Source organism: Canis aureus, chromosome 9 (assembly GCF_053574225.1).
Source record: "Canis aureus isolate CA01 chromosome 9, VMU_Caureus_v.1.0, whole genome shotgun sequence".
Lineage (NCBI taxonomy): Eukaryota > Metazoa > Chordata > Mammalia > Carnivora > Canidae > Canis > Canis aureus.
In genome coordinates, this window is record NC_135619.1 from 51221435 (window position 1) to 51240071 (window position 18637).

At 40.1% G+C, this 18637-nt stretch overlaps 1 protein-coding gene across 3 annotated transcripts in view; it reads left to right on the top strand.

Annotated features, from left to right (window-relative positions):
* Positions 1 to 2014: 2014 nt before the first annotated feature.
* The window catches only part of YLPM1 (YLP motif containing 1), a 78221-nt gene continuing 61598 nt past the window's right edge, over positions 2015 to 18637 (top strand). For 2 of the 3 annotated variants that reach the window (XM_077910000.1, XM_077910001.1), the window contains exons 1-4: positions 2017 to 3058; positions 12571 to 12807; positions 13859 to 14038; positions 15017 to 16011. In XM_077910000.1, the coding sequence (XP_077766126.1) occupies positions 2183 to 3058; positions 12571 to 12807; positions 13859 to 14038; positions 15017 to 16011 (2288 nt within the window). In that variant the 5' untranslated portion in view covers positions 2017 to 2182. Of the gene's footprint in view, positions 3059 to 12570; positions 12808 to 13858; positions 14039 to 15016; positions 16012 to 18637 lie in introns of all 3 variants that reach the window. The other variant, XR_013386519.1, reaches the window with a different exon arrangement.

Sequence of the window (18637 nt, forward strand, 5' to 3'; positions counted from 1 at the left end):
CCATTTGTTCCAGTCTTTGGCTTGCAGCTGCATAACTCCAATCTCTGCTTTCAGCATCATATGAGCATTCTCTCTGTCTGGGTCTTCAAATGGCCATCTTTTTATAAGGACACTAGCGGTGGGGTGCCTAGGTGGCTCGGTTACGTGTCTGCCTTTGGCTCGGGTCATGATTCCAGGGTCCTGGGATTGAGCCCTGTGGGCTCCCTGCTCAGTGGGGAGCCTGCTTCTCCCTCTCCCTCTGCCTGCAGTTCTCCCTGTTTGTGCTCTCTCTGTCAAATAAATAAATCTTTTTTTAAAAATGGACTCTAGTCATATTGGATTGACCCTACTACAAATATGATCTTAACTAATTACATCTGCAACAGCCTTATTTCCAGAGAAAGTCACATTCTGAAGTACTGGGGAATAGGACTTGAACATTTTGGGGGGTGGGTGGAATACAATTCAATCCATATCAGATGTGATTGGTAATGAACATCTGTTGTTGATCCTAGTGGGAAAACTTTGAACTTTTCACAATCAAGTGTGATGTTTGCTGTGGTTTTTAAAAATAAATACTCTTTATAAGATCAGGATGTTCCCTTTTATTTCTGGTTTGCTAAGATTTTTTAAAAATTGTGAATGGATGTTGAAATTTATCATATTCTTTTTCTTCATCTAATGAGATAACCATCTCATATTCTCCTCTAGGCTATTAGTATAGTAATTTACATGCATTTTTAATATTTTTCAAGAGAATTTCAATAGAAAATATTAAAATTACAAGTAAGTGGGATTTATGAGTTGGACAATATTCTGTTTCTTTTTCTGTTCTCTTTTTGGGAAAAGAAGGGGTACAAGGGCAGGCATCTGACCTGGCCCTAATGTTCTGTTTCTTGATCAAGGTGCTAGTTACATAATGTGATTGGTTTGTGAAAATTCACTAACCTGAAAACTTATGATGTTTAGTTATATGTATATATGTTATACTTCAACAAAAAGTTAAGAGAAATGCAACGAAATTCCTACTTGCGAATGAAAACGCCTTCTGAAAGATACTTAGTTGCTCCACTTTCCACTCACATCTGCCTCCTAAGAGAGGTGAAGATCTGGGTTGCTAAGATGGAAGGTCAAATCTTTAACTGACACACTGATACACTTAATATTCTCAGAGTTAGGTAGTGTTGTTGTTGTTTCCCTTTCCAGAATTCAGAGTGTATCAGCCTTGTTTTTCAGTGATCCACTCAAGCCAAAGTTGAGTTTTATGTTGACAGATTGGATTATTTTCTAGGTCACCCCCTCGGGACAATCGTTGAATCTGGTTTTTGCTATCTTTGCTTTAGCTGAGATTCTCCAACACGAATTTTTATGTGTTGAGTTATTCTAAAGAATTCCATTTCTCACCTTTTACAATAACTGCAGATGTTATCTTTCATATAACATCTGCAGGAATTGGTGTAGTATTACAGTCTACCTCCAAAATATTTCTATTCTTCACAGATTTGTTCCGGATTATTATTATTTTCTTTTTTTTGTTGGTTGGACTTGAATTAATTCTATTCATTTAATTTGAGGAGAACTGACATGTCTACATTTTTTCCCTCTTTTCATTCAGGATCATGGTAAGCCTCTCCATCATTGCAAGTCTCATTTACTCCCCTCGGATATGATTCCGTACGGTTCTGTAGTTTTCTTCATATACATTCCACATATTTATTAGAGTTATTCCTACTTGTTTCATGGCTTTGCTGTTGTTGTTGAGATTGTTGCTATTGTGAATGGAACCTTTTTTTTTTTTTTTTTTCATTCAAAAATGAGCCCGTGGAGCGATAGGATCTCTACCACCCCTTTCAGCTCTGAGACTCTATGGTTCCTCGGTTCTATGAGAACATTCTACTCGCACGTACATTATCCGGGCCGGAAGGAAGATGGCAACCGAGAGCCGCCAAGGAAAGGGTCGCTCTATCTTGCCTTTGTTCTCCTCTCGGTGGCTACTGCGCAGGCGTAGTCGCCCCAGTGTCGTCCCCGCCTTCCCGGTCGCGGGCCCAGCTCGGTAGCGCCGGCGCACTGGCGCGCTCCGTTTACACGCTCCGGGGCCTGTAGGCGCCGCGAGTTCCGGCTGTCGCCGTCGCCGCCGCAGCTCCTGGAGGTCGGTTGCGACGAGTAACGGCGCCGGGACGAGCCCTGCGCCGCCTTCTCCGATATGTACCCGAATTGGGGCCGGTATGGCGGGAGCAGCCACTATCCGCCGCCGCCGGTCCCGCCGCCGCCACCGCCGGTGGCGCTTCCTGAGGCCTCGCCGGGGCCCGGGTACTCGAGCTCGACGACTCCCGCGGCCCCCTCCTCCTCGGGCTTCATGAGCTTCCGCGAGCAGCACCTGGCGCAGCTCCAGCAGCTGCAGCAGATGCACCAGAAGCAAATGCAGTGCGTGCTCCAGCCCCATCACCTTCCTCCGCCCCCCCTGCCGCCCCCGCCGGTGATGCCGGGGGGCGGCTACGGGGACTGGCAGCCACCGCCACCACCGATGCCCCCGCCACCTGGGCCGGCCCTCAGCTATCAGAAGCAGCAGCAGTACAAACACCAGATGCTCCACCACCAACGAGATGGGTCTCCTGGTTTGGTTCCCATGGAGCTGGATTCCCCCCCTGAATCTCCCCCTGTACCGCCGGGGTCCTATATGCCCCCGTCCCAATCTTACATGCCCCCACCTCAGCCGCCACCCTCGTACTACCCCCCGGCCTCGTCCCAGCCCTACCTGCCTCCCGCTCAGCCGTCCCCTTCTCAGTCCCCACCTTCCCAATCCTACCTGGCACCCACCCCTTCTTATTCTTCCTCTTCCTCTTCCTCGCAATCCTATTTGAGCCATTCCCAGTCCTACTTGCCCCCTTCTCAGGCATCTCCTTCCCGCCCCTCCCAGGGCCATTCTAAATCCCAACTACTAGCTCCACCGCCACCGTCCGCCCCTTCTGGGAATAAGACAACTGTCCAGCAAGAGCCTTCGGAGAGTGGGGCCAAGAACAAGAGTGCTGAACAGCAGCAAGCTGCCCCTGAGCCAGATCCCTCAACAATGACTCCACAGGTAAGAAAGCATATGCCTGAGCCTCATCTTTCACCTAAAGGGCCCTAAGTGAGCAGGCCTCAGGGCTTTAACCCGTGTTTGGGCTAATTCCAACACAATGAATAGCTAATTTACACTCCAAAGGGTTCCTTAAGAGTCAGAAGTCTGACACCCCAGCTTTTCAAGTAGCTAAATGTGGATTATTAAAAGAACAGTTGTTTGAAGATGTTTCTAACGTCCACGGAATAGTGGGGTGGCTCAAGAGTTACTTCTTAGGTTTATTCTTTGGTTCCCTTTGACTGACCTCCTAGATTTTGTTGCTTTTGCAAAGAGCTTTGTTTTAAAATTGTATTTTAAACTCAAATTTCCGTTTGTGAGGCAGCATAGAATAGAGGCTTCCCAAAGGGTTGGTACTTGAAATGTATACAAACCTTTTGACTAGTTAGCTTCTTTAAACAGGTATTTAGGGGCCACTGATAGCTTGTCAGCTTCGTGAATTACAAAGTGTTAGTAAATGAAGAATGGAAATCTTGTTCTTATCAGGAACATCCTAATTATACTTATAGACACATATGCAATACATAGGAAGTCTCTTCATCTTTGACCTTTTTGGGAGTCTCTTGGTTATTTTAAGGAATGAACCCATACAGCCCTTTCTCACACATCAAGTTTTAAGACATAAGCAATTTGCTTACGGAGTGACTTGTTACCATTCAACTGCCTTGGAATTTGGCCAAGGTGAAAATAAGTTAGTGATATAGTGATATCTCTTCCTTCATGAGAGAGCCATTCCTCTAAACTTCTGTTTTAAGTGATGCTTCCTACAGAGCAAAGACGGATTGGATAGCAGTAACTAATGAATTCCTCCCTTAAGAAAGAAGATAGAACTCTCAAGTAGAATAAATAACTTGTTATGATTTCTTAACATAGACACTTTGAGCAATTACTAATCTACTTTAGATTCCCTAAATGAAAAAAAGAGTCTTTTAATCTACAGACTCAGATTTATATATAAAAGATTTCCAAAAGATAGTTGTGGTACTCTAATTTTATAGTGGTTTAGCATTAGAAATTAAGAACATACGCAAGTTGTTTTAGGTAAGCAAGATGTTGTATTTGGCACATCATCAGGAGAAAACATTTGTGATGCTGAAGTTAAATAGAATAAGGGATTCTGCTGGTTTACACCAAATTAGTACCATCCTACCAGGTTATTTCCCCCAGATGCCTCTATTAGACAAAATTTCTGTCCCCATTCCCAGCGCATTCCCAATGCTTTGTTGTCAGCCTCAGAGTTAGTTCAAGTCAAAGTACAACATCCATATACTCCTCTCTACTAGACTTTTTCTGGCCTTTTAGAGAGACAAATACATTGTTTTTGGAAGGAGGGGAGGAGGTATCTGACCAGTCATTAATACAAATACTTACATGAACACTGGTTTGCTGGTTTTGCTTTTTTTTCTGCCTTTGTACTCTTCTATATTGAACTTCCTTCAGTACTTTGAGTATTCATTGCCTCCAATTCTTTGATGACACCAGAAAAAAAATGGAAGATGAAGCTTGAGAAGTATGTGGGCCAGACCAAGAAGGGCCTTGTAAGCTTGTTTAGGCTTTCTTATCTCTGTCTAGAATTCCTCCCAATTTCCTCAACCTCCTCTTCCTGCCTTATAGTTGTATTGTTTTCAAGGTACATCTCAAATATCAGGGTCTCAGTAAAGCCATCCCTGAGCTCACCTATCTGGTTGGATGTTTTTCAGATTGTAAGTCCCTTGTAAACAGGGACCATCTCACTCATCTTTTTATCCTCTGTAGCACCTAGGACAGTGCCTTGCAAACTGTAGGCTCTCTACAAAGATTTGTTGAATAAGCTATAAGAGTTGTCATGTTCTAGACTTAGGATACTTTGGCTTATTAGATTACACAGGTTTTCTTCATACCAGTGCCGGTCTCTGACAATGAACCTTTCTGCCAATTTATTATTTTTTGGTTCATATTTTAATTTTGGAATATGTTGTTAGAAATTTTTATGGCAAAAGATGATAAACACAAAAGTAAAGAAAATGGTATGATTTCTCCTATAAACCCATCAATCAGATTCAACAACTATCAAGATTTTACCATGTTTACTTCACCTATGCCTTTTTTTAATTGTTGCTGAAATATTTTAAAGGAAATCTTTGATCTCATGTCATTTCATTTCTACATTCTTAGTCATGGTTTTTTTTTTTTTGTTTTTTTTTTTTAATGGACCTTTTCTTAGGTAAATACATTATAACACCTGCAAAAAGTAACAGTTTCTTTGTATCATCCATCTAATTACCTGCCCATTCAGATTTCCCCTATTGTCTTATCATACTAGTTGGAGTTAAAAATAATTACTTGATATCATCCATGTTAACATTCCCCAATGGACTCAATCATGTATTATTGGTTTATTCAGATTTTATCAGGATCCAATGTAGACGTTGTGAGCAGGATCATTCTTTGTTGTGGAGGGCAGTCCTTGGCCTTATAGGATGTTTAGCAGCATCTCTGGCCTGTCACTACTAGATGTTGGTAGCAGCCTCCAATGGGAAACAAAAATGTTTCCAGGCGTTGCCAAATATCCCTTGGGGTTTAAAATCACCCTCCATTGAGAACTGATCTAGATTAATCTCTCCTATTCTCTTTTCCAACCCCATGCCATTGAACTTGATGAGAAGTCTATCTCAGTTTTGTATAATATCCCACATTCTGGATTTGTCTGCTTACTCATGGTTTCTTATCATTCGACTTGTTACACTCTCTTTCACGCTTCTGGTAAACTTGGAAAGCTTAGACTTAAGTTCACCTTTCTTTTGGCAAGTATACTTCATTACCAGGGTGGTGCTGTGTACTTCGTTTGTATTCCATCAGGAGACACACAATGCCTGGTTATTCCACTATTAGCGGAGCCAAGATTGATCAGTAGGTAACAATAGTCTGGTCCCTCCATTGTAAAGCTTCCCATCAATTTTGTCTCTAATGTTTGTTTGTTTGTTTGTTTGTTTTTTAAGATTTTATTTATTTATTCATGAGAGACACACAGAAAGAGGCAGAGACACAGGCAGAGGGAGAAGCAGGCTCCATGCAGGGAGCCCGACATGGAACTCGATTCTGGCTCTCCAGGATCAGGCCCTGGGCTGAAGGCGGCGCTAAACCGCTGAGCCACCCAGGCTGCCCTGCCTCTAATGTTTTATCTAGTGACTTATCCACTGATAGTCTTTGCTTGAGTAAATTATTTCTTTGTTGAAGGTTATAACATGGTGATTTTTTTTTTCCTACCATTGCTTCTACATTTACTATATGGAATTCTGTAAAGAAAAACTTTCATTAACTGGTTAGGACTACTTAATTGGAGATATAGTTGGTATGGGAAAGATAGGATAAATGCATAATATTCTTCCATTTAATTTCTAGTTTTCAGAGTAAAGCATTGGTGATTTAATGGAATGTGTCATTTTGAAGAATTAATTTTCTATGTATTTAAAGGGCTGGCTAGGTAAAATGTATACTAGCCGTTTTTTTTTCATAAATTGTGACTTCATTTATCCTTTAATTCTCAAAACTTACATAAAGCTCTTGACTTTGATTAGAATTTTTAGTCATTTAAAAGAAAATAATTTTTAGTCATTTATTTGATATCCAAGTACTTATTGAGTAGCAACTATGTGCCAAGTGCCGTGCTTAGCTTAGTACCAGAGTTGAAGAAAATAGACATGGTTCTTGCTCTCATTGACTTGTCCCAATGGGAAGAACAAGACATTTAATAAGTCATTATGACGAGTGCAAGGTGCTGTGGGATTATAAAATACACAATATCACTAGACTATTTCATGAAGAATGGGTTTTTGTTTGTTTGTCTTCTAGTTTTAAGCTCACCATTGTATTTACAGTGTCTTACTCAGGGTCTAGCACATAGTAGGTGAAGAACAAATTTTTTTTTTTTTAAGAACAAATATTTTTAAGTGATTAGTTATAGTTGAGAGCTGTAACCTAATTGAAGAGGCCTTCCTTTGTAAGTGATATTTAAGTGAAACCTGAAGAATGAGTAGGAATTAACCAGATAGCATTCAAAGTAAGGCTTCCTGAAAGTTCCAGTTGAGAATGATAGACACAAACCAGATCAGGGAGGGCCTATGAGGATTTTGGGGCAGTTGGAAGCCAATGAAGGATTTTATATAGTCGAATGTGACAGATTGGCATTTGTGAAAGCTCATTGTGTTTGGTGTGTGGAGAGTGGAATTGAGAAAAGCAAGGATGATTTATAGAGAATACTTAATAGAATAATCCAGACAAGAGATAACAGTGGCTTGGACTTGGATGGTGACACAGATAGAAGTGGAAAGACTGGAGAAGTATTTGTATGCTAGAACCTAATTGGAGATTGAGTAGTAGCAGAGAGGGAGGTGTCAAGGATGATTCCTGAGTTTTTGGAGTAGACTGCTAGGTAGATGGTTGTCCCATTTACTAATAAAATAGGAAAACCTGGAAGAAGAGGAAGAACAGGTCTGGGGATGATGTGAAAGGATGAGTTCAGTTTTAGACCTACTGAGTTTGAGGTCCTTGAGCCACATGATTCCAAATGGAGATGTTCAATAGGAAGTAAGCTATAGATAGGTCTGGAGTCTAGGAGCGAGATCTTGGATACATGACAGACTTGTGAGTCATCAGTATAAATATGGTATTTGGGGCACAGAAATGGATGAGGTCTCCTGAGGTATGTGTGTAGAGTAGGGATAGAGTTTAAAGGATGTTAATCCGAGCCCCACCGAATCTCAGTATCTAGGGGAACCAACAGAAGAAAGACCAAATGGGTAGATGAAAGTCAGTATAGTGCAGTCCCGTGGAAGTGCAAAGAGGACTGTTTCTAGGAGGAGAGAGTGCTCAGCTGTAGCTGTAGCACCACCACTGACAGGTCAAGCAGGATAAAGACTTTGAGTTATCTTTTGCATTTACTGACATGTAGATTATTGTTGACCTTGGCAGGAGCAGTTCATAGTGACTGAAGCCATATTGCATTGATTTGAGGAGTGATGGAAGGTGAGGAAATGGGGATGGTGAGTATAGACAACTCTTTAAAGAAGTTTGACTGAAGGAGAGAGAGAGAGAGAATGAGGGCAGGAGCTGGAGGAAGAGGTGAAATAGAGGAGCTTTATTTTTTCAGTTTTCATTTTTTTTTTTTTTAGATGGGACTAAGATTATCTGGTGACTTTTAATTCCTGCAGTAGAATGTAAACCTCAAAAATACTGAAAATAAGTATGTTTTAAATAAGTCTAAAAAAATGGAAAACCAATTCACTATTTTGCCAGATTCTCCCCACCCATTGCTTTAGGATGTAAGACATAGGACATTTAGTGTTATAGGCATTTCCAATAACTTGGATAGGAAAGGCAACCTTCCAAAATTAATCTCTAAAACATCTCTCTCTCTCTCTTTCTCTCTCCATCTCTCTTCCTCCCCACCTCACACACTCTTTGCTTTACATTACCCTGTTTAGAAAATCATTTAGTACCTAGTTCATTACTGTACTATAGCAAGTGGTCAGTTGATGCTTGCTGAATAAATTAGCATCTTTTTAATAATGATATTTGTGACAAGTAGTTCTTACATCCTTTTTAACTCTCTTCATTCAGTCTCTTTGAGTGTGACATATGCAATGATTTTCCTCTATCTATGAATTAACATCCCATGTGAGATGGAGTTGTCTGATACGATGGGGCAAACGGAAAAACTGGCTCTAGGTTTGCTTTGGCTTCATTAGGAAGTCCAGGCAGGTTTTATTCCTTTCTAAAACAGAAATCACTTTTCTCTTGGGGGACACTGAAGACATATATGAATGATGCTCATTTGTAGAGCTTTAAAAATGTACCAGAGCCTAGTCTTAGAACTGAAATAGATCTGGTTTCTGCTTATTGGATTCGTATGAAATAGAAATTGACCTGTAGTGCATACTCTCAGCAAATCAACCAGTATTCGAGCTCCTAACAAGGTTCTTAGCCTAGGCTAGGTCTAAGACAAAGATGGGAAGCATTGACAATAAGGTGGATACATACAAATTGATCAAGAATCTAGATCTGTATAGTCTTCATGTGTGTAGCCATTGGCTTCTAGTTTATGAAAGATGGTTTGCATCTTTGTATCTTTTAGTGATGCTTTCAAAGCAACTAAAAACTAAGGGAAACTTCTAACTTCTACTTGAAAGAGACTGGGTTTATTAATTTTTTAAAGCTGAAAGATAAGCCTGTTGCTATTTTCATAAAATAGTAAAAGAAAGTTGAAAATGTTTTAATGGTACGTTATTGTCAATTATCATGGCCTGTGTGCTGTTTTTTTTTTTTTTTTTTTTTAATGTTCAATAGAAAAAGTAATTACATCTCTGGAGCTGATGATTATGTGCATGGAAATTAAAAACAGAATAACTCAATCATGACCCAGACTTCAAGATGCAGGTAGTGAGATGGAATTTTTTCCTCCCAATGGTTTGGAGCAAGTTTCAGGTCATAGAAATAAGTGGCCTAGAAGGGAAGTCTTCGGTTGATCAATAACTGTTTATTGACATTCCTCCTGTGCTCCAGCTCTGTGCTTAAACACCAGATAGGATATAAGAAAAGCATGAGACAGCTCTCTCCCAAGAAAATTATATTCTGTGAGTAAAAAAACAAATAATAAAACATCATAGTGAGAAAAGAGTATATTGTATATGTCTTATGTATTTTGTTTGCCTGTGGGAAATTGGAGAGGATGTACACTAAAATATTAACAGTATAGAAAATCCTGGCTATTCAAGGATAATAAATCCCAGTGAATCTAAACAAAACGAATCTATTTAACATAGGGACCAAAAGTTTCGTGTAAAAAATAAGTAAAATTTATTTTAAAAATTTAACTTGGGACACAACCTTTAAAAAACAGAGCTCAAAGTCATAAGGAATAGCTGTCTTAGAATGAACAAAGAATAGTGTTGATTTGGTTTATGTACTATATTTTTTATGACAAAATTATATGGCAGTATTATATATCATCTTTTATTTTGGTTTTGGATATGTTGAAAAATAGGAATTTATCAGTTTTTCTATGGGCTATTTTTTTTTTTTTTTTTAAAGATTTTACCTATTTATTCATGAGAGACACAGAGAGGCAGAGACATAGGCTGAGGGAACAGCAGGCTCCCTGTAATGAGCCTGATGTGGGACTCAATCCTGGGATCACAACCTGAGCCAAAGGCAGACGCTCAACCGCTGAGCCACCAAGGCATCCCTCTAGGGGCTATTTTCAACCTTTGATATTCGTGTCATTCTCTTTTGCAGTTCCTATTATAAAAAATGTGATTGTTAACTGGCAGGATTTCTGTTAGATCCTCAGCTATCAGTAATGAGTTCCAAAGCTCTCCAACATCAGTTTCATAAAATCCTGCATTCTTATAATTGTAGTAGAAATACATGCTGTTGTTAATTATGGAAGTATAAAAGATGGTACGTGAGTGAATATTTTCATGTTATGACAACTTTTTCCTTATGCAACCTTGTAACCATAGGGAGTTATATAATGAATGCTGGGAAAATGAAGATCCTGTAGTTATGTCTGAGTGGTGAGATTTTTTTTAATTGATTTTTTTAAAAAAGATTTTATTTATTCATGATAGACAGAGAGAGAGAGAGAGGCAGAGACACAGGCAGAGGGAGAAGCAGGCTCCATGCCGGGAGCCTGATGTGGGACTTGATCCCGGGACCCCAGGATCATGCCCTGGGCCAAAGGCAGGCGCCAAACTGCTGAGCCACCCAGGGATCCCCTTAATTGATTTTAATTCATTAGTTATCACTTATTTGTATAGTTGATTCTCTTTATTTGAGGTATTTGTGTTCCATAAAGTTGCCAAGAGCGTTGAATTAGTGAATACTAACCCATTGCTCCTAGGGAAATTACAGGGTTAGGTTTCTGTGAGTCTTTGGTCTCATTTTCATTAACCAGTTAATACATAACCTGTTTTATATGTGTCCCTGTTTAATGACACCTTTAATATATTTTGTTGATTCATTAATATTGAACTCAAAGCCAGCAGCATAACGCATGTCTGAATGAAGTTTATCTAACATGTAGATTTTCTATGTGAAACACATCACAGGTTTCTTCCACTTAGGAACACTAGACAGCACACCAGCCTATGCTTGTGGCCATTTTAAACAGCAAAGTCACCAACAAAAAGCACAGAAATCTGAAAAATGTGGTCCTAAATAGACTGTGAAAAGCACACTTATTTACAGTATAAGAACTAAACAAAAAGGCAGACCATATCCTTGTTCTGTAACAGCAGGAAATGTGCAAGTCAGGCAACTCAGATTTTTCACCACTCCACTATGCATGTCCACAAATGACAGCCAAAGTTTCCTGAGTATTGATTTTGGAGTTAGAAATAAACTTTAGCAAGTAGGCATATTTGCAAATATAGAATCCATGACTAATGAGGATCAGCTGTATTTTCTAATTATTTCTTCATTAAAGTTCTTATTGTTGTAGTTTTTTTCTTTTTTTTTGTTGTAGTTTTTTTCAAGTAGAAACACAAAACAAGCTTTCAGAAAATTAAAGTACAATATAATTTGGAGGACAAAGCTGAGACTTTTAAAATGAGTAGAATTCTAAAAAAAGTATATTCTCATTTATCTGTATAGAGCTGGGATACAACAGCTGTTTAAAAGAGGAAAGAGCACCAAAGGAGAGAGAAGTCAGAGAAGGGACAGAACTATTTGGCTATATTCATTACTTACAAGACCCCTTGGATAAATCTACCCCAGCTAATGGCAGGCTCAAAACAAGCAGCTGTGAATACTAACAGGATTTCCTCTGAGCATTTTAACATTTTTTTTAGTTTCTTTTTTATTTTTTAAGATTATTTATTTATTTATTCATGAGAGACACACAGAGAGAGGCAGAGACACAGGCAGAGGGAGAAGCAAGCTCCATGCAGGGAGCCCGATACAGAACTCGATCCTGGGACTCCAGGATCATGCCCCGGGCCGAAGGCAGGCGCTAAACCGCTGAGCCACCCAGGCGTTCCTCCTCTGAGCGTTTGTCAAAAAGACTGCTCTCTGGGTGGCGCAGCGGTTTGGCGCCTGCCTTTGGCCCAGGGCATGATCCTGGAGACCTGGGATCGAATCCCACGTCGGGCTCCCAGTGCATGGAGCCTGCTTCTCCCTCTGCCTGTGTCTCTGCCTCTCTCTCTCTCTCTCTCTCTATCATAAAAAAAAAAAAAAAAAAAAAAAGACTGCTCTCACTTCCAAAACTGTGTGGTAAAAGAGTAGAGAAGTATGTTGAATTAATATGTATGGTTTAACTTAAATGTATATATTTGGGGGAGGAATTGAAAGATCTTGTTTACTTGTCTTTCTCAGTCCGGCTTTGCCTTTTCCTACATATAGACAGATGAACACAGGTACAAACGCAGGTCTCTATCAACACCAAGTTGCAGATATATAGGATTTTTAGTTAAAATTCTTAAAAATGCTTTCTGTTGTAGGAACAGCAGCAGTATTGGTATCGGCAGCACCTTCTTAGTTTGCAGCAGCGGACAAAAGTGCATCTGCCAGGTCACAAAAAAGGTCCTGTCACAGCAAAGGATGCACCAGAGCCGGTAAAGGAAGAAGTGACTGTACCTGCAACTAGTCAAGTACCAGAACCCCCTGCATCGGAGGAGCCCCCATTACCACCTCCTAATGAAGAGGTACCACCTCCTCTCCCACCTGAGGAACCCCAGGTAACCATAAAACTAATTACTTGGTGTTTAATAAGTTGTTTAGCTTTTTTTTTCTGATTCATTTATATATACCTTAGTCAAAATGGATATATGTTTTGATTTTTTTTTAAGTACATGCAAAATTCTGTTATGGAATAATCAGATAAATGATCAAGTTTAGAAAAGGCATTTTTCTCATGGTTCCAGTGAGTGAAGAATTAGACACTTCTGAATTAAGGCTCTCTCAGCACTAAAGGGAAGCCAGGGCGTTTTCATATTGGCAGCACAGGGCAGTAGTTATGAGCCTAACCTTCTGTTGTCAAACTACTGGGGCTATAGTCGAGGCAGTGCCATTTGCTGGGGGTGACTCTGCACAAGTTAGTTAGCCCGTGCTACAATTTCCTCATCTGCAAAATGGGTATATTCAAATAGTAGCTATCTTATAGAACTATTGAAGCATTAAATGTGATAATCCTTGTCACTTAACATACTAACTGACACATGAAAAGTTCTCACTTTGGTCCAAAGATAGTTGTTCTCCCAAGAGCCTCTGTGGAATCTTTGAATCATAATGATGACATTGTAGTCTCTCGGTTAATGTGGGGGCACCTGGTTGACTCAGTGGTTGAGTGTCTACTTTTGCCTCAGGTCGTGATCCCAGGGTCCTGGGATCAAGTCCTGCATCCAGGCTCCCCGCAGGGAGCCTGCTTCTTCCTCTGCCTATGTCTCTGCCTCTCTGTCTCTCATGAATAAAAAAATAAAATCTTTTAAAAAATGGCTAATGTGAAAAAAAAAATATTTCTCATAGGATGCAGAGCACATAGCTATAAACTGACTCTTATTATTCCAGTAAAGACTAGAATTTATAAGCTCCTTTGTATTAGTATTCATGATCCACAGTGTAAGTAGAGCCAGATATTTTATCTAAATGTAAAATAACTTTTCTCAGTCAGCCAGAGTGTAGGGATTCTGGACTTTATAATACAGTACTTTAAAAAATATTCAGGTTGTTTGTTAATTTGGTTGCTGTTTTATTGCTTACATAAAAGTGTATTCTCTCTCTTATCTTTAGTCTGAAGACCCAGAAGAAGATGCGAGGTTAAAACAGTTGCAGGCTGCAGCAGCACACTGGCAGCAGCACCAGCAACATCGAGTTGGCTTCCAGTATCAGGGAATAATGCAGAAGCATACTCAGTTACAGCAGATCCTCCAACAGTACCAACAGATCATACAGCAGCCGCCACATATGCAGGCAAGTGCCTCCTCAGCTGACACATGGTGGGAAGTTGCCCCAAGTCATTTAAAGGAGTTGTTATTCCTGAAAAAGATTTAAATGTGAAGAAGGAGAGAAATTAAATTAGATGTTTCCAAGGGGGTTCTGAGTAGTTCTCTGTCACATCACCATGAGTTTGGGAAGTACAGCTTTATGAAAATGCTGTTGGGAGGGTGGGGCAGGGCTAGTGGAGTCTTCTGTCTTGGAGTCTCTGTCGAGTCTTCTGTCCACCCAAGCAGGTGTTAGAGGCCCATTGCTAAGAGTTTTAAGAACCACAGATTCTTTCTTTTTTTACAATTTTATTTATTTATTTGACAGAGCACAGGCAGGGGGAGAGGCAGGGAGAGGGAGAAGCAGGCTCCCTGCTGAGTAGGGAGCCTGATGTGGTGCTCCATCCCAGGACCCTGGGATCATGACCTGAGTCAAAGGCAGACACTTAATTGACTGAGCCACTCAGGTGCCCCAGAACCAAAGATTCGTATCATGTAGTTTCAAGTTGCCTACAAATCACTACAGTGACAGACGAGCAAAAATCCACCAAAAAGATCACAGCAACCACCACAGAAACCTAAGGAAATACACCATAAAAAATACTTGTCCTTCTTGTACCTTGAAGACACAAACTTGTGTCTGTATGTCCATAATAATAGATCATTTTTCAAGTTCTTAAAATTATCCATTGTAATATTAAAAGGTTGAAAAATAATTCTTGTTAAGATAGGTATTTGCTTTAGTGTTTAGTTAGTTCTCCAACTTTGGGGCAACATAGAAATGAGTCAAAGGAAGAAAGAATGATTATCATTGAATAGATGTGACAAGTTTATCCTTACTAGCCTACAAAGTCTTTAGTGTTTTAGTTTCCTAAGATACAAATGCCCTTGATTCCTTAATATTTTAACTTGTGATTAATTCTCTTATATGAATGTCTTGAAATAATTGTCACCCCTTTATTCGTAGACCATGTCTGTAGACGTGCAGCTGCGGCATTATGAGATGCAGCAGCAACAGTTTCAACATCTCTACCAAGAATGGGAGCGGGAGTTTCAGCTGTGGGAGGAGCAGCTCCATTCTTATCCTCATAAAGATCAGCTTCAGGAGTATGAGAAGCAGTGGAAAACATGGCAGGGACATATGAAAGCGACTCAGACCTATCTCCAGGAGAAAGTCAATTCATTTCAGAACATGAAGAACCAATATATGGGGAACATGTCAATGCCACCTCCTTTTGTTCCATATTCTCAGATGCCTCCACCTCTACCAACAATGCCCCCTCCAGTATTGCCCCCATCATTGCCACCACCAGTGATGCCCCCTGCCCTGCCTGCTTCAGTGCCACCGCCCGGCATGCCCCCCCCTGTGATGCCGCCTTCTCTACCCACCTCTGTGCCCCCACCTGTGATGCCTCCATCTCTCTCTTCTGCAGGGCCACCACCGGTTCTTCCCCCACCTTCCCTCTCTTCTGCAGGGCCACCACCGGTTCTTCCCCCCCCTTCTCTCTCCTCTGCAGCACCTCCACCTGTCTTGCCCCTCCCACCATTGTCTTTAGCCACACCTCCTCCGGGATTACCTCCCCCTGGGGTTCCACAAGGGATACCTCCTCAGTTAGCCACAGCCCCAGTTCCACCAGCCTCCAGTTCTCAAAGTTCACAGGTTCCAGAGAAACCTAGACCAGCACTGCTTCCCACTCCTGTGTCTTTTGGTTCAGCCCCACCCTCAACCTACCATCCTCCATTGCAATCAGCTGTTAGTCCATCAGACCAAGTGAATTCTAAAGCCCCTCTGAGCAAGTCGACTCTGCCATATAGTTCATTCTCATCTGAGCAAGGACTTGGGGAGTCTTCAGCTGCTCCATCTCAGCCCATCACTGGAGTCAAGGACATGCCAGTGAGGTCAGGTGGACTGCTTCCAGATCCTCCTAGAAGCAGTTACTTGGAAGGCCCAAGAGGCCCAAGGTAGGTCTGCTTTTGTTTGGTTGGTTGGTTTGGTTTGGCTTTTTTGTTGATTTAGGCTGAGTAGGCCTTGGTGCTATATAAAAAGCTTTATTTATATGATTTTTATATTTCTTTGTACTTTTATATACATTCCTGGTTTACAGTTAATAACGTTAGTATTGTTCACTTATTAGACACAACATAATAAAAATCTAGAAATAGTAACGTGCCCCCATTTCTTTGATGTCACTGCTTTTATCCTGTATGTAGAGATTACACTCCAGGATGAATGTCCTTTTTTAGAGTAATACTTATCAATGTCTTATAGACTTTTTAACTTCAACAGTAATATTTATTAAGTTTACTTATCTTTTTTGTTTTTTTCCTTGATTTGACAAATAACTGAATTGGTAACTTCTCTTTGTTAGAGAATATGCCAGCTATTGGAGATAAAGATGAATAAGTCAAATTCTAGTGAAATAAGGCAACAAAATTTCATGTAAGGGTAGATACGGCTTTTATCCATTTATTTAGCAAATATTTATTCCTGCTCTGTGCTTATAGCAGTGAATATAACGGAGTAGACAAAATCCCCACCCCCATGGAGCTCATTTCCTATATATTTCCCTCAATTTGGGAGATGTTTTCCTTATGTCTGCACCACATTTTTATTTAGAAAAGCACACAGGAAAATTTACTAGTAATCTCTAACTTTTTTTTGCTTTGCCTTTTTTTTTTTTTTTTGCTTTTTAAAAAGTATTTAATTCATTTTTCCAAGTTTGTAAAAGTATATTTTTCCCCAGTTGGCCTACATGTTAATTTTTCTATAGAAAAACATTATCAATCACATTTTTTTGCCAATTGTAAATTGTAATAGAAATATATACTCCTTATACTAAATTTAGATAGTACAGAAAAATATTTTAAAAAGTGAAAGTCCTAATTCCACCATTGAGATAATTATTTTAAAAATATGTCATAAAAATAAGATCATACTGAGCATATTGTCTTGTAAGCTTGCTTTTTTGCACTCGTCAGTACATTGATTAGTTTTCTATCTCAGTGTCAGTGTATCTGTATTAATTATTTTAATTTAACCTTAATTTTGGCTTTTGGAAACAAAATATATCTTTGGTTTGTTCACCAAATTTATAACTCTGAAAACAACATGGCACAGAACTCTACCATCTTATAATGACAGTTATATTCTTGACAGTTCTCTGGAAAGTATTTTTCCTAGCTTTGAACCTAAATGTATTGCTACAACTTCTACCTGTTAATTCTAGATCTGGTTCTATGGTGCAACACATAATTAACATGAACTCTCTGGGTGCCAGAAACCATATATATGTTATCTCCTAGAGTCTTCTCAGCAACCTGTTAACTAGGCAGGTTCATACCCTACATTTACCCTTGACAGACTGAGGCTGAGAGGTTTGAGAAACTTGCTCAGCATCAAGTAACTGGGAGAATAGAGCCTGAGTCCACACCCAATGGGAGCAGAGTCCAGGTGGTCCCAGAGCAAAAGCACTAGTTAAGCACTGTGTTTAATGCCATGATTAAGTGATATTCATACTGTGAGTGATTACAAGTGCATTTTGTAATCTCGATTTATTTGGCATGTGTAACTTTTTTATTAGATTTCCTGCTTATCTCTTGGATTAAGCATTGCCTTTTAGATCTGGTGACTAATTTGCTATCAGAAAAGTACATTCTTGGGATCCCTGGGTGGCGCAGCGGTTTAGCGCCTGCCTTTGGCCCAGGGCGTGATCCTGGAGACCCAGGATCGAATCCCACATCAGGCTCCCGGTGCACGGAGCCTGCTTCTTCCTCTGCCTGTGTCTCTGCCTGTCTCTCTCACTGTGTGCCTATCATAAATAAAAAAATAAATAAAAAAATAAATAAAAAAAGAAAAGTACATTCTTAAGACCTTGTGAAACATAGATTTTTCTGCTCTGCGCCCCCCCCCCCCCGCCCAGTTTTAAAAGATTTTATTTATTCATGAGAGACACAGAGAGGGAGGCAGAGACATTGGCAGAGGGAAAAGCAGGCTCCTCGCAGAGAGCCTGATGCAGAACTCGATCCCTGGACCTGGGATCATGCCCTGGGCTGAAGGCAGACACGCAACCACTGAGCCACCCAGGTGTCCCCCCTTTTTTTCTATCATATTAATGTTTTCTGTCTTTTGCCTACCAAATCTTGTTGTAAATTTAGGACCCATTTTAAGTTTTTTCTTACCTTAAAGTATAGTTAATAATTTCACTGCTGGGAGGATCTTAGCAATTATCTAGTGTAATATCTCCTCTATAGCAATTCATATTTGTATTGCATTTTAGTTTGTCATCCTGGGTCCTACATGTATTACCTTATTATTTTTCCGTGATCTCATGAAGTAAACATATAAGGGAAGCTGAGATTTGGAGAGGTTATAAATAAATTGCCCCAGATAACATTGCTAGTAAATGATTGAGATGGAATTAGAATCCAAGGCCTTCTGATCCTTTTTTTTTCTAAAGATTTATTTGTTTATTTTGAGAGCGAGAACAAGCATGTATGTGTGGTTAGGGGGCAGAGGAGTAAAGGGAGAGGGAGAAGGAATCCCAAGCAGACTCTGCCCTGAGTGTGGAGCCCACGTGGGGGCTTGACC